General features: G+C 47.7%; 1 protein-coding gene across 1 annotated transcript in view; it reads left to right on the top strand.

Annotated features, from left to right (window-relative positions):
* Positions 1–344: 344 nt before the first annotated feature.
* LOC144128091 (lysoplasmalogenase TMEM86A) overlaps positions 345–17,235 on the top strand; it is a 60,989-nt gene continuing 44,098 nt past the window's right edge. The window contains exon 1 of the mRNA XM_077661166.1: positions 345–787. Within this exon, the coding sequence (XP_077517292.1) occupies positions 722–787 (66 nt within the window). The 5' untranslated portion in view covers positions 345–721. The remainder of the gene's footprint in view (positions 788–17,235) is intronic.

Here is a 17,235-nt window from a genome sequence, read left to right as displayed (position 1 = left end):
AACCTGCACTGCCCCTTCACAGCGTTTAGTTGGTAACGAACGCACGTTACGTGCGCATTGTTCTATGCATTTAAGTAATATTTACGTAGCAAAGAAACCCGAAACACAAAAAACCGCTAATCGAAAACAAACTATACTCGCTGGCCAACGTGCCTACGACTGTTCCGTTAGATCTTAAAGATACGCGAGCGCCATCTCTCGAACGGCGAGAGAACGGGCCCGCCCTGGAGTCAGTTTATCAACTTCGTGCCTCAGAGATCGGCCGCGATCTGGATGCGCTGCCCCGATACGCGAGGCGGCGCCTCCTGCTCTGCCAGGTGCTCTCAAACAGGTCCGAGTCACTCGCTCCGTGCTATTCTCAAAAGCTATTACACCAGCTCGGAGTACACAGCCGGTGTACCCTCTGGCTTCGGGCAGCCCCAGTGCAATGCTATCGAGTAGAAACGACCTTGGTCGCGCGCCCGTCGCAACGCGCAGCTGAAATCCGGCCCTGCTGCGCGTATCCGCGGGTGCCGCTGGCGTAGCTGGGAAATGGTAGCCGCGATCTCGCAGCTGGAGGCGAGCCAGGCTGGACGGGTCCATCATCATCGCTCCTCTTCGAACAGATGATGCTCGGCTCCCCGCCGCTGTTGCTAGTGCCGCTGTAGCAGCCGTGATTGTTCCCGAGAGCCTGTACCTCTCTGGCGTGCGCACATCCGTTCCTTCGGGCAACGGCGGCGCGATGATGTCCACCGAGAACGGCATCGACGACGAGCTGTCCGACTACTGGACCAGTCCCAAAGTCGTGGTAAGGCGACAGTTTTACAATTGAACGCCACGGTGCCCCTACTGCCTGTTCCACAATCGATCGCGCTGATCACGATCAGTTATCGTGACTGCGCTTTCTCGAAGCAGCGCTAGCGCTGTGTGGCAAGCCTGTCAGCTGTTCGGACGAAACCTGCGCGATCGCCACCACCGCAGCGCTGTGTCTTTCACCATCGCCGACACACTGCTGCTCGGAGATGCGTCGACTCAGCTTCGCACGCGATCATCGCTGCCGCTGCGCAGTGGTTCGCACGAGTCGGAGACCGCGGAACGAAGGCACACAAAGCGCTTATTAGAAGCGGCCGCGGAGATGTTTGTGGTGCAGTGGCCTGCCCGCGCGCTTTTTTTTTTTTTCGAGTTTTGTTTCACCCGTCTTACAGCTCCGCTCTTTTTTCTCGTCATCCGGAAGCTCGCGCCTCTTCCTTTTTTTGCGTTTCTCTAATCATTTTCGTCAGTCAGCGTGCGACATGCACTATACGATGTGGCGCGTGCCTTCGAATTGTTTCGCGGTTTGGTCGCTGGCGGGTATTCGTTTGGTTCTTTGTTTTTGCTTGTTGCGTTTGTTTTCATCTCCCGCGAGTTTGGAGCTGCATGGAGCGCTGTGCTGCATTGGATTTACCAGAAATGCGCTTTATTCATTTTTATTTTTTGCTTCGCAAGTTAATCGATCTGTTTGTATCGCGAAGAGGGGAAAGCGAAACAATGATATGACGGATCCAAAAAACAGAGACAATGACAGTCTTGAAAACTCTTATCTCCATTGTTTCGGCATGTCGTATTGTAAAGTGAATATGTATGCTTTCTTCCGGTTTCTTTTTCGACCTCAGTTGTAAGCACGATATATACGCCAATGACCGTAGGCAGTGGCGCGCTTTCGAATCTCGCCGTTTAGTCGTGTCGCAACCGCGCGCTGGCCTGCGGCGTGGAATCGAGTCGACGCGTATACAAACTAGCTTCCGTTTATTTTTTCATTCCTATACGCGTGCGAACGCTTAAAGTCCGCGCTCTTGTGCTCAAAACGATTGAGATAACTCGCGCAGTGAGCTTGCAGCGACATGCAGATCGCAACGGGAGTCTGGTGGCGCAAACGGAAACAAGTATACAAATAAAAACTCCGCGCATTATCGCAACTGACGTCATGTACGGCCGTGCCGCAGTCGTTAAAGGGTGCTGCATGAACCTAGTGCGGTGACGCAGCCTCTGTTTCCAGTTGCCACGCTTTATCCGCGGCGCATTTTGCCTCGGGTTATGCGTCTCGCCGCCCCAGTTCGAGTACGCCTTCGCCATCTCTCCTGTTACGTATATGTACGACGTGCGTTGGTCAGGCGCTCTAGACTAAGAAAGCCTTGCGTATTAATTATTCTGCTCTATCGAGTATGTAAAACCCGTGGAGCCGGGGAATGTAGAGCTCCTGTAAAACCCCGTGACGCGAACGATAATTGTCATCAGAGCGAGGGGCGCGTCTCTCGAGGAAAAACCGCCGTGCACTCGGTAGGAAGTCGGCAGTGTGCGCGATCAGATGTATTTTTCACTCCCATCTACGATCTTTTGTCGAGATATCAGCGCTGGAAAGAGGAAAGAAGAGATCCTCTGCACCCGCGGGTGCATGTCTGGCACCAGTTTCGCGTCGAACAAAGGAAGCCGCGCGGTCACGGGCCGTCGGTCGGCGACTTTTTCCCGCCAAGCAGCACGGTGGACACGCGACCCGAAGACAGCGCGCGCCTGCACGTGCTTTCGGTGGTGGCGTTTTCCGCCGTGTCACGTGCTCCCAGCGTTATTGAAATGTCAGCGCGCGCTCCCTACGGAGAGTGACAGCGCCGACGGCGCGCCAAATTAAAGCGCGTGACACGGGCGCGCAGTCGGCGACGCCACACGATAGCTGCCGCGCAAAACGCTGCATCCACCCCGAGTCAGCCTCGGGCAGCGACGACACGAGGCGGCGTCGTATACTCGTGCGTCACTTGTAGATGCACGCGCTATTGTCCGCGAATGAAACGCGATCGCGCATTCCTCCGCCCGTGTCGTCAGAGGCAAATGCAGCGCAGAATAGCCTGGTATCGAAGTGCATTGACGCGCCGTATACACTGCGCAGTGTGGCGCGCATACTGCTTGGTCATTTCAGCGAGACGTCCGCGAAACGACCTAATCTTCTTGCCCCCCCCCCCCCCCCCCCCCCGGTCAGTTGGGTTCCTATTCCCGTTTGACCACATAAAAGGCATAACCAGAATGAAAAGTACAAACAGCACTGAGCCAAAGAAGGCAGTGGCCGAGTGCGATAATACGCATTCTCGGACGAGTCAGCTACTATAATAGTTGACATTGAGCTCACTATCAGAGAAAAAAATTGCCAATTACCGTGCCCTATAACCCATCAAAAGATTAGACTTCAGTGAGGTATTTACACTGAATATTTGACACGTATACCTTCAGCAGACATCCAGTCTCGTCTGCCAAGAATCTGCGTGTCTACAACATTAAAATTTGTGTACATTCCGAGGCATAAGTACATACTGTCGATACTGTAGCTATAGACTTATGCGAGATGCACAGCACAGTCGAGACACGGACGGTCTCAATGGCCTACAGACACATATTGTGTTTTATGGTTTACGGGAGTTTAACATCCCAAAGCGACTCAGGCTATGAGGAACGCCGTAGTGGAGGAGTCCGGATTATTTTGACCACCTGGTTTTTTTCTTTAACGTGCACTGACATCGCACAGTACACGGGCCTCTAGAATTTCGCCTCCAGCGAAATTCGACCGCCGCGGCCGGGATCGAACCCGCGTCTTTCGGGTCAGCAGCCGAACGCAATAACCACCGAGCCACCGCAGCGATAAATGTGATATCAAAAAGATGGAATCCCAATTTCATACACTTGGTTATTTATGGAATCGGGGGTGCTATAAACACAGAGGCCTGCAGAGAACCTTCCATGCACGAATACTTTGGTTATATTTTCGGTTAGCTGCTCAAATGTAGAATCGTACATAACATATTTCAAGAGCATTGCAATATTATACACCTAAGTCCAGCGGACCACCTTAACTTATGCTTATATTCTCCACTAGGGAGGGCGTCCTCATGAGGGCTAGTGGTATAGATTGTTGCCTAGCAAGTTATCTAAATGAATTCGTGACTGATTTTTCATTCTGTATGATATATGGACACGAGTAGATTAATTTACATGCATAGCTCTGTTATTTGAAAAGCACAGGTAGCTAGTGCCAAAACACTAAAATAAGCTCTGATATATAGCAGCTGTAAATTTGTGTGCGTAGCCCTTCCATTCAGACCTTAATCTATAAAACCGTGCGACGTGCGCACATTAGATTGATAGTGGTGGAAAAAATATGCCTATAGTCTGGGCCAAACCGAAGAAATCTCAGCATAAGCTGACACTGTCCAACAAGTGCAACATGGAATTTAAAAAAAAAATGTTTGAATTGCTACTCCAACAGCTGCTTTGGTCCGCAGCGTTGAGCGAGCACAATAAAAGAATGCAGGCATAGGTCAGCGAGGTCGAACCGATCTAGTTGAAAAGTGATTCCCCAAAATTACCAAATGTGTCCTGAAAATATGATTGCCGAAGATTGGGTAGGTGCGAGAGGTCTCTACTTCGATGTCATTGAATAATATATATGCGTGGTCTAAGACTGATGTTGTGATGTGAACTGCGTGGATTGATTATGTGCATAGATGGTGTCTGTGGGAGAGAATGTGTGCTATTATAAGAGACTGTGTGCTTAGCGGGGTAGATGCGGCATTGTTAATATCGAATGTACGCTGCGGTGGAGCAATTGCCGGCAGAGAAAGCAAGGCTAGCCCCACCTGTACCATTCAACACCTCAACTCAACTCAACTCATGTTGATACAACGCCACGAGTAAGTTATATTTTTTTCTCTCAAAAAGGTTTTCAAGCAAACGTCTAGAAGATGATGCCTATGGACGTAGACGTTGACACTCATTCGGGACATCGCTGGGAGGTTCGTGATTTGCTGGGTATGGTCAATTAAATGAAGCTAAATATTAGCCTAGCATAGACTGAAGTTCTTCGTTTTCGGGTGAAACCCATTTTTTTTTTTCACCAAAAGCGGATTTTTCAAAACTTGGGCAAAACACGATATTCGAAAAGCCGCCTAATATAAAGCGTACTACCTTGCCAGCGCGAACTGTTGAAGGCGTCGTGTTTGAAGTATCAGATATATTGGACCAATTTTGGAGCATATTCTGCAGCTGATTGTTGGTGATTACACGCTTCCCTTACCCTCTCCTTCACACAAATTAAACGGGAATCTCTAATATCTTAGTTCAATTATTGCTCCAGGTGTAAGGCCGTCTGACATTTTATCTAGCTTTAAAACACTATCTTGCTTTAAAACTCCTAATTGCAAGAATGAACCCGCAAAAATGTGTAGATTGGGCTCTTGTTGTTTTCAGGGACCCGGGAGGAAGTGAGAGGGATGCGGCGGTCGCCCTCCTCTCAATATTTCTCCAGAGAAGCCAGCGTCCCCCCCCCCCCCCCCCCCCCCCCTTTAGTCTCCAGCAGCTTGTACTCCGGCCAGATTTCTGCCAAACGCCTGAATTCTAGGCCGTTATTAATAAAAAAAGCACAGTGAGGCTCTGCTATAGTTGGCTTCGTAGCCGGTCGTAAAGCATTTCTTTTCAGTAACCTAAATAAATCGTGTCACAGCAGAAGTTGATTGTCTGACCCCTCCTCATAAGCAAGGTTAGCAGAATTGAAACGGTCTGTGCGCAAGCTTTTTCAATGCAGCCAATCACTCGATCCTCGTTTGTAGTACATCTTTACCTAAAACTGTCCATTTCAGTTCTTTTTATATGCATTTAGAAATACACCCTTGAATAGTGCAAACTAAAAAAACAAACAAGAAATATAAAATTCAATATGTAAATAAAATGGAATAATTAAATTAATTAAATAACAACACAAGCATGGTTTAGCAACTAGCCCAGACCCATACCTTACTGGGCTTCTTAAGGCGAAAACATTATATGTACAATTAACACAAAAGCCACCGCCCGCCGGCGTCCATGGCACGAAATTCCTCAATGACGTCACCATGCTCTCGCATGCCGTCAGCAGTAGACTATGGGATAATGGCGCCTGCGGCAAAGGAAAAAATTAAATTTCTTCCACAAAACTTTTTTTAAACATGGTATTTATTACAGTGAAGCAATGTTCCGTGTACATGTATGTACAAACCATGAAGAAGACAATCTCAAATCAACATAAAGAATAATAGGCCACTAAGCCTCGTTACTTTTTGGCAAATAGAGGTGAACCTAGTGTATGTGCTTTCTTATGACCGTATACTAATGAGTAGATGTGTCATTAGAAAGGAAGGAATCTTTAATGAACCTCGCGCAACAGAGCTCACGATGACACACTGCTGTCGCATGCAAAGCACGTAGGCAGTCTTAAGGGGCCTTCGTCATTTTATTGCATAAACGAGATCATAGGCCGAATATGCATGAAGTTAAAGAAAACGTAGACTTTATTGAGAAAGAAAAATCTAAACCAGTTTTTTCAACTTGTTATGCACTTCTCGCCGCGTGCACACGAGTCGGTATCCGGGAGGTCTTCAAGTCTGCGCCCTTTTGAAGAGGCGATCAGAGACCTCTATTTGGGTGTTTTCCCGAACTGGGTAGACAGGTTTATTTTCTCAACTCTCACTAACGCGTGGGGTGGGGGTCTGGAACACGTACATTTTTGCCTTAGGGTCCTAAATAATGTGGGCCACCTAAGTCACGTGACTTTGTTACTTCATCACAACCTGCCCACAGGATTGTGAGAAAACGGCCCACAGTGGCCGGTGGCAATTAATCTTATGATTGGTCGCGAGAGGTTGCTCGGGAAGAGCAGCCTTGGTCTCATAAGCCCCATCGGTGGCAGCAGCTGCCATCGCAGGGCAGTGGCGCATCGCCTAATTGCCGCACAACCGCGCCACTAGTGGTATGACGATCTCCAGAGATCTATGAATGTTAAGTAGAGAATGACCAATTCCGCATATGTGGGCATTAACCCATTATTCTATCGTGTCATACCTTCAAATGGAGCTTAAAAGGGCCCCTGAAAAGGGTTTTTGAGGTTGTCTATAAAATGCTCGCATTATGCAGAGTACAGGCCAATGAGCGTTCATGCCGAGTACAAGACCTCAAAAGCGAGCCGGTAATTTACGATACAATTTTTAAAACTCCCGCTTTCGCGCGTAGCGGCGACACGCGGTGGTGCGCTTTCGCCCGAATCCGCGCTCGTTACGTCAGCAGCGGGCTGCTAGCATTCGTTCGCGCGCGTCGGCAGCCGGCGGTGGGGGCAAGTGCGAGGGGCCGGCGGAGGAGCGCCGACATTCAGCGTGCAAAAAGTGACGAGAGGAGAGTGAAAGGCGCGAAGACGCGGGAATTCAAATTTTGACTACAGATAACTCAGCTTCCACAAAACGCATCTAAAAAAATTCTTGCTGGAGGATATTTGTGAAGCGGCGTCCTTTACCATCCTAGGCATATCGCATCTTTGTTGAGACCCCCTTTCACAGCCCCTTTAAGTGTCCCCCCAGCAGTGAAACCTTAACACTGAAACCGAAGTGAAAATCAAAGTGCTCACCTAATTCGCCTTTGGCCTGAGCACGCTAAGTCGTCCGTCATTTTATTTTGCTTTGGTGCACCCACACAAAATCTACACCTTTTGTGTGGCAGAAAAGGGTGAACGTGTGTTTTCCGTGGCGTCGCCGCTGCCATTTCAGGGTGGGCTCGCACAGTGCCTGCAGTCCACAGGGGGCTGACCTGACGTCTGGAGTTGTATCAGGCGCAACCCCATTGCATCGCCGCTCTGCTGTAACATAGTTTTGCACCTAAATGGCAGCTTTGACGTTCAGGTTAATGCTTTCGCTGGAACTTGCAGTGACGGACACGTCTATCATGCGTGAACGAGAAAGTGCTGTGGTTGCGGTTCTGACACGCCAGAATAATTGTGCGACATAAAAACATACCCCTATACCCCAGGAAATGTAACATGGTTAATGCCGCCCGGCCGAAACTTGCCATTTCTAACATGTGTGTGGAAATAGCCTGCGAACGAATTATTTTTGTCCCGCTACTCTTCGCGTTTAATTCCTTCAACTGATAAACATGACGTGAAAGGAACCTGAATTATGAAATGGTTCTTTAGAAAGCCAAAATTCACTTGAAAATTGACCACCGATTTTTCTCCCGAATTTCGGAAAAATTAACGCCGAGATCGAAGGGTGCGCCAAGCACAGTCACTAATGAAGAAAAGAAATTAAGCGGGGAAAATGGAGTATTGGTTGGATCGTTTAACCAACAGAGATCCATTGGTAGGCATGGTTGCAGGCCTGAATCAAGACGCTGCCGCAGCCTTCGGGTTCGAACCCGGTAATTCGGGTTCAGTAGCCGAGTGCGCTAACCACTGAGCCACCGCGACGGGGCAAATTCTAAAAAAACTGATATGGTTTTTACTGACGATGTCAGTGCACGTTAAAGATCCCCAGGTGGTCGAAATTATTCCGGAGCCCTCCACTACGGTACCTCTTTCTTCCTTCTTTCACTCCCTCCTTTATCCCTTCCCTTACGGCGCGGTTCAGGTGTCCGCCGATATATGAGACAGATACTGCGCCATTTCCTTTCTCCCAAAACCAATTATTATTATTATTATGACGACCGGCTAAAAGATCTCTAATTCCAACTAGACTCTACTAGATAAAAATTTAATTATCAAAAAATAATTTACCAGCTTACTACTTAAGACGATTCATCGGTTTTCAGGTGTCCGCCAACACTGGTAATACTATACCTCAAAAGCCATATATTTATCCCAAAAAGCCTATTTTTGAAAATTTTTGATGAAACACCCGGTATAAACAGGGTGCTTTTTAGAGGATGCTCCCGTTTTCAAGATCATGTCGGTATGCAAAAAAACCTTGGGAGGCAGCGGAGCGCAAAATAAAAATTATGAAATAAAAATGATAGCAATAATAATATGTACTAATAAAAGGAAATAACATGAAACAAAAAGAGATAAAATAAAAAGCAAAAGTAAACAAGAACAAAATAATGGATAAAAATAGATAAAATAAAAACAACAAATAAAGTAAATAACTAGAAAAGCAGCTTTCGCTCTGCGTTATCGGCAGAATTGCGAGGAACCTGCGTCAATTTTTTTCAACCTTAAAAACTTTGAGAGACGTCGGGCAGTCTGTAGAGCTGGACTGTTCAGCAAGGGGGACATTATATTCCTCATATATGGATCTATAATCAGACGAATAATTAATCTGACTAAGAAATAATAATAATAATAATAATAATAATAATAATAATAATAATAATAATAATAATAATAATAATAGGTAATAGGTTTTGGGGGAAAGGAAATGGCGCAGTATCTGTCTCATATATCGTTGGACACCTGAACCGCGCCGTAAGGAAAGGGATAAAGGAGGAGTGAAAGAAGAAAGGAAGAAAGACGTGCCGTAGTGGAGGGCTCCGGAATAATTTCGACCACCTGGGGATCTTTAACGTGCACTGACATCGCACAGCACACGGGCGCCTTAGCGTTTTGCCTCCATAATAACGCAGCCGCCGCGGTCGGGTCCGAACCCGGGAACTCCGGATCAGTAGCTGAGCGCGGCGGGTTGACTAATAAACCTCATTTTCGATTTTATGGCGAAAGGGTATATTGCGGAATCGATGGCCGTCAACATCGAAGGTGAGCCCTGTTCTTATATGTTACGGGCTGGGGCATTTTATTTTTCAATCTTTTTTCCTGCCCCACCATAATTTTTGTTCTTATATGTTCTCAATCGGCAATCTGGTTCGACATATGGAACGTCAAAAATAACTATTTAAAAGCTTGTTGGGTTGGCTTCATCGCATTACGTAATTATAAAAAGACGTTGCTGCACGTGGTATTCTCGCGAAAACCAAGGTAACTTCTTCTACATCATCAAATACTCCAATATAAGGCTTTGTATCATGCATACGATTAGAGGCCTTTCCATAAATATTCAGTGCGGGAAAACGAATTGAATCAGCGGTTTTTTTGAGATGCGAATTTTTGACGTTCGATATTTCGAAACGCATTGCCGGTTAAAAAATTTAAAAACACAGCTCACCTTCGTTGTTGACGACTATCAATTTCGCAATATAACCTTGGCAGTGGTGGTGGTAGTGGTTTATTTAAAAATAAATAAAAAATACGGAAGGAAAAGAATGCTGCCGGCCGCGGCAATTGCTATCTAATGTTGTAAGCACCCGAGCTGCAGCCGGCGGAGGTGAAAAAGAAAGGGAGAGGATAGCGAAAAGGACTATATAGAGGGGAGCGATAGCAAGAAGGGACAGGGGAGAGCTTTGTACACTATTTACGAAATACATAAAGCAATCAAATGTACAATCATTTACAGAAAATGAAGTAAACTGTATATACATAGCCGCGCGCACGTAGCGTCCTGTTTTGATAACCTTGCCCGCCAAAAAACGAATATAAAAAGTTTATTCGTTAATAATAGTTAATCGTTTATTTATTGATCCATATGAGGTACACATTGTTCCCCTTGCTGTACAGTGCACCTCAAAAGGTGGCACCAACGTACCTCTCATAGTATTTTAAAAGAGACAGCTGAAAAGGTTGAACAAAAAAAAAATCGCCCTGTAGAGCGGGTGCGACGTGGCCGCAGGGCAGGCATAATTAGAGGTTACACTGCAGTGGTGGGAATGCTGCGTCAATTGCGCCAACGTGCGCCCTAACGATAAATCTACTGCATGCTGCTACAAATTAGTGGTTTTGATGAAATTGCACCAAGGTTGCGCCAAAATAATATTCCTGCAAACAGGGACCCCGGAACATATATTTTGAGAAAGGGGTGGGGGGAATTCAGGTCTTCGTGTTTGTTTTGTTATGTGTTTATTTATTTCAGGTTGATTTTACAGAAGTTATATTTTGCTTACATATCTTTTCTCATCTTGCGCTGTTCAAAGGCGTATCTGTCGATGCTTATAAAACTTGAATTGGGCAGCATTATAGATGTACACACAAGGAATTTCAGTTTCAGTGTGTTTTTGAACATTTGACGGACGTCGCAGTGGGAACATACCTCCGCTGCCAGGACTAAGCAAGCATGCCGCGTATCTAGCGATCGAAATCTACTCCGAAACTTGGGCGGCATACTCTGACTCTGAAAGAGAAAGGACAGCTTACTCCGTTTGTACTCCCGCGCAGGCTTATTTGTGTTTAGAGTGTAAAATTCGTCTGTCTGTCTGTTGTTGCCAGGAAGAAAGAAAAGGAAAGTGCACAGGCCTGCCCACTGGCTCACGCCGAGCCACAATCGCCACCACGTGCAGATAGTCGGAGAGTTAAAAGATGGGATAGAAAGACAGGATAGAAAAGACGCGCGGTATAATGACATACGCCGATCCCGGAGGCAGCGCAGTACCGGGCCAACCGGTGGCGGAATTGAAGCAACCTTCAAGCACTCCGCCACATTTCCAAAACTAAGTCCAGTATGTTGGGTTCAAATGGGACCCGTATCAGATATTGTACGGGACCCAACCCATCCAACCCAACCTCTTTGTAAAATTCGTGTTTAAAAAACGCGGCTGCGTTTTTATGGAGGCGAAACGCTAAGGCGCCCGTGTGCTGTGCGATGTCAGTGCACGTGAAAGATCCCCAGGTGGTCGAAATTATTCCGGAGCCCTCCACTACGGGCACCTTTTTCCTCCTTGCTTCTTTCACCCCCTCCTTTATCCCTTCCCTTATGGAGCGGTTCAGGTGTCCAACGATATATGAGACAGATACTGCGCCATTTCCGTTCCCCAAAAAACAATTATCATTTTCTTTTTGCTTTCGAGGAAAGGAAATGGCGCAGTAACTGTCTCACATGTCTCGGGGGACACCCGAAAAGAGTAGAACAGAGAAAAAGAATGTGTGATTTTCATTCGTGCTTTTAGAGTATTCATGGGTGGAATGCGGATATATTGTGTTATTTTTCATACCGGAGCTACGTCATGCGTGCACTGTAGGGAACAGAAGTCTCGAGGACTCGTGAAAATTTGCAGGATTGCATTTAAGTCTGTGGGGAGGGAGGCCAGCACCACCGACCTCCCTCAGTATCGATGGCAGATGCCGGGGCTAGCAAAAATCTTTTCCTTGCTTTTACTATTATTTTAATAAACAACCACTACCACCACCATTTAAGTCTGCTTCACGAACTAATCGCACGCGCAACCTGTACACATTTCTTAATGTGTAAATAGCTTGTACATATTACTTCTCCCCCTATCCTCTCTTCCTGTCCCTCACCACTTTCATTTCATTTCTTCATTCTGCTTGCTGTCCTTTGTTTCCGCCGCCACAGCTCAGGTGCTTCAGTATCGATGGTAGATGCCGGGGCGAGCAAAAATGTTTTCCTCCCTTTTTATTATTATTTTTAATAAACCACCACTACTACTACTACCACTTCAGTCTTGCTCAAGAGCGGGAACGCGAAAGCCTTTCCTTTTCCATTAAAATTAAAAGAATTAAATATAAAGATAATAGAGATAGAAAAAAAGACATGAAAGATGGAGGGAAAAAGAGGGGAAAGGGAAATATAATTGGTTTTTTTGGGGAAAGGAAATGGCGCAGTATCTGTCTCATATATCATTGGACACCTGAACCGCGCCATAAGGGAAGGGGAAATGAGAGAGTGAAAGAAGAAAGGAAGAGAGAGGTGCCGTAGTGGAGGGCTCCGGAATAATTTCGACCACCTGGGGATCTTTAACGTGCACTGTCATCGCACAGCACACGGGCGCCTTAGCGTTTTTCCTCCATAAAAACGCAGCCCCTGACCGCGGCGGCTGCGTTTATCCGTTGTGTGTTTGTCTAATAATAATATAATAATAATTGGTTTTGGGGGAAAGGAAATGGCGCAGTATCTGTCTCATATATCGTTGGACACCTGAACCGCGCCGTAAGGGAAGGGATAAGGAAGGGAGTGAAAGAAGAGAGGAAGAAGGAGGTGCCGTAGTGGAGGGCTCCGGAATAATTTCGACCACCTGAGGATCTTTAACGTGCACTGACATCGCACAGCACACGGGCGCCTCAGCGTTTTTCCTCCATAAAGACGCAGCCCCTGACCGCGGCGGCTGCGTTTATCCGTTGTGTGTTTGTCTAATAATAATATAATAATAATTGGTTTTTGGGGAAAGGAAATGGCGCAGTATCTGTCTCATATATCGTTGGACACCTGAACCGCGCCGTAAGGGAAGGGATAAGGAAGGGAGTGAAAGAAGAAAGGAAGAAGAGGTGCCGTAGTGGAGGGCTCCGGAATAATTTCGACCACCTGAGGATCTTTAACGTGCACTGACATCGCACAGCACACGGGCGCCTCAGCGTTTTGCCTCCATAAAAACGCAGCCGCCGCGGTCGGTTTCGAACCCGGGAACTCCGGATCAGTAGTCGAGCGCCCTAACCACTGAGCCACCGCGGCGGGGGCTGTGTTTGTCTGTCTGAAACCGGTTTTGTGCCAGGCTGCTCACCTGGCATTGGGCAACCTGCCCCAGCACGCACGCACGCACGCACGCACGCACGCACGCACACACACACACACACACGCACGCACGCACGCACACACACACACACACACACACACACACACACACACACACACACACACACACACACACACACACACACACACACACACACACACACACACACACACACACACACACACACACACACACACACACACACACACACACACACACACACACACAACAGGCGGCACCTCATTTAATCGTGAGAGGCTGCTCGGGAAGAGCAACCTGGGTCGCAACCCAAGCAAGCAACCCAAGTCCCACCGATGGCAGCACGTGCCCTAAAGAGGTTAGTGGCGCATCGCTTAACTGCTGCACCGCTGCGCCAGGAGTGGTAGGAAGACTCCCAGGGATCTATGAATGGATAGAATGACCAATTCCGCATATGCGGACATTAACCCATTGTCGCTATATCCGAAGTAGCTGCCATCCGTGAACGCTTGTTATGGACACCGTAACCAAAGTGAAATCCGAACTGCTATCGCACCGAATTTGTATTCGGCGTAACTTCGCTAACTGACCTTCTTTTTCTCCTATACTTTCTAATAATCTTTCAGCCACAGATTAATTACACCATTAATTTCCCACTTATCAACGCCGTACGTAAGAAAATAAGGATCAAACTTTCCCCCTATGCTTTCCTTGCTTTCGATGACTGCTGGCTTCCTTCATTTGTTCATCCGCTGATATAAGACAGATTAGTTTCCACTCGCGCGTAGTGGAGGCCCCGATAGGCGCGTTGCCAACCAAGCGGCGCGACGATAATGCGCTCGCTCGCATTATCGCCTTTTATTCGCCACCGTTGCCGCTCTCCGCGAGCGGCGGAAGCATTGGCGCACTTAATTCGGTTCCGTCCATTATTATTAGAAGGTGCGATCGATAGGACGAGGCCTGTTCCGCGGGTATAGCTGCAGGGACCGTGGCTGACTTCGGTTTGATTCGCTCCCGTCATTACCAGCGTAGCGGTTGCCGCGCAGCCCGTTCGTTTCGGCATTCGTCGCGCGCATTCGCAGGAAATCGCTGCACGTGCGTTGTGCAAGCCCGCACTGGGCGACGTGCTACGCAGCTGCTGCAGCTGCTCGCAAAGGCGCCGAAGAACCACGCGGCAGGCACGGGCAGCAGCGTGCGAGTAGCTGCGCGGCTAGAATGCTGGCTGTTGCAACACGTCTTTTCCGCCTGACACAACCGAGCGAGGTTCGGTCAGGCAACAACGGGCGCCGTTGGCAGACTTCTCCTCTGGCGACGGCGGATACGGGCCCGTGGCGCATGATTTATGATTGCCCATTTGCGCAACTATACGTAGTGTATACCACCCCGAGCATGCACTGTACGTTCGCCATATAGCGCTTGCAAAAATAGCTCGCCGAAACTGTCGCATGTATGGCGCTGCAAGCGGGTTGCTAACGCTTCCTTCCCTTCCCACTCGCTTGCACGTCACGTGACCCTTCCGTGCCCTCGTCAGCAACTACAGCTGCATGCATTACCACGGATAGAGTATCCGAGGTGTCTTTTTTTTCGAAACGAGCCAAACCCAGTAACCGGAACCGAAGTCAAATTATACTGTAGTGGCAAGCAAATCCATGCATCTTGCCTTTAGAAAAACTGCGATTATTAAAGGGGCCCGGACGCCCATAAGAACTGCCTAGTCCTACCTAATATTTTTTTTTAATGAGCCAGATCCTCCTGACGCACACATCAAAACCAGCCAAGTTCACTCGTGAGAGCCACCTTTGTCAGCTCGAGCATTGCGGCTTGGACCGTTTCCAGCGTGGTTTCATTCATTCCTTCTCCAGCGTCACTTACCGATTGGCTATACGTAGGATATATGAAGACATCGGCGGATCTGAACCCAGAAGAGGACCAGAACGAAGGAATCATTAGCACCGTCGTCGAGCAGGCTATATATAGGACGCGCCTGTGTTACACTGAACTCCAATGCGTTTGTTTGGGCGAGTTGGTATCGGCTTCCTAAATTAATTATTCCCAGCGAAATGGCAGGCGCAGACAGGAAACGACAGAGCTAACGGTTGTCCTGTTGTTTTTTGTCCTTAGCTGCGTCTTATCATTTCGGTACCGATCATGAGTTTAGGATGCTGCAATGAAGTAGAATAAATATGACGATACCATACGTTATAACCAGTTTATTACATCAGAGCTTGACAAAGAAGCCAGCTATTCACATATACTTGGTGAAGCACCGCAGTAGCCCTGACTGCACAGAGTGAATGCTCTAATTGTTTTTCTGCTCATTTCACAGCGTGATCATTTGAAACATTATTTTCATAAACAGAGATTGATTTAATACTGTAGATATAAAGTTTTTGGAACAAAACTGCGTCAGATCTAGCGTTTCACATTAGAAAGAGTCAAATCCAAAGTACGCGGTGACGTAAAGTTGCTCTAACTTGCATGTAGAACATATAAAATAGCTTAAAGGTTTAGGCGGATAAGCAACTTTCGCGTTTTTCTCAATTACTGTCCAAACGGATTTGGCTCATTTCAGAAAAAAAGAGAGGAAAAACTCCTCGTGTGCAATGGCATCCGTTTCGACCACTATATTAGGAGGGATTCCACGCGTGTTTGGAGCCAGGCCCGGGGTGCGCCCTGATCTCGGTGACCAGAACCGACAACGCACTCCCTCACCAGAGCAGGATTTGGCCACCCTGGTGTCGTACTCGGCCACAACCTTCTATGAAGAAGTAAGGGGTATACAGTGGCCGCAGCTGGCAAAGGACGGGGTTAATTGGAAAGACACGGGAGAGGCCTTTGCCCTGGCGTCCGAATAAATACCGAGTTGAACCCAACTCGAAACCGTCCATATGCTGTCCCTAGCTGAACCAAACCTGACGCTGCCTGTTCCCTGTAGTCTTTTAGATGCCCCCAACCAATGCGAGGTGTGCGCTTTCCCACGTTTTATACGCGCGCGAACTTCAGTCGTCCCCAGTGACGCTCTATCATGGCGTTGCGAGGAGTACTCGTTGGTCAGCTGAAGCGTTTGTGCAGGTCTCGTCTACGGTTGCTCCCGTCGGTCGAGACCTGCACGCTCAGCTTCAGCGGCTACGACGCCGTGCGCCTTTTTGCAAGCGCTGTGCGGCGCATCAACTTGCTGCGCTGCCCTGCAGTCGGCATAGCCAGGCTGATGATGATGGTGATGACGTGTTTGGTATTACAGGGAGGCCGTGTCTGCGGCTGTCCTCGATCGAGTGTCACCTCGGATGCCCGCACTGCACGCGACTCCTTCTCCCCATTATAGATAGGATCGATTCTTGCGGTGTGCCTCATCGAATGGTGATTGGACTGCCCTTGATCGGGCATGGTTGAGCGTGGACTCCTGGCCTTGAGGAAACTTCTGGTGTAGCTGCACAGTTGTGAGCAACATGAAAGGGAACAAAATTTGTTCACAAAATTGCAAATTTTCTAATTATTGCTCTTTTTTAAATTTGATACTGACTTATGGATATTACACGCCAAGAGTGACAGCAGCTAGAAAACAGAAAAAACTGTGCTTCTCACATATAATTATGCAGTAATCAATAAATCAATGATCAAACCGTGTTCCCTTTCATATCGCTCACGACTGTACATGTCACAGCCCGCTTCGCCTTGATTGGCAAGCATGCGGTCTATGTTATCAAAGGGCTTTTATGGGTCAGGAGCTAGAATGTGCCTCTGAATTTTTTTTCCCCGCGTTAACTAAGTTCAGACCAGGATTCCTCCTTTATCTGGAGGATGCAATCACACTGGGGACCTCTTCTGATTGTATGGTCCAGTGGGTTGTGGATGCAAAGCAGTGAACCCCTTTAATTGGGCCTCCCTTATAACTTG

This window comes from Amblyomma americanum, chromosome 4 (genome assembly GCF_052857255.1).
Source record: "Amblyomma americanum isolate KBUSLIRL-KWMA chromosome 4, ASM5285725v1, whole genome shotgun sequence".
Taxonomy (NCBI): domain Eukaryota; kingdom Metazoa; phylum Arthropoda; class Arachnida; order Ixodida; family Ixodidae; genus Amblyomma; species Amblyomma americanum.
Note: the sequence above shows the minus strand (reverse complement) of the source record. Positions and strands in the feature narration are given on the sequence as shown.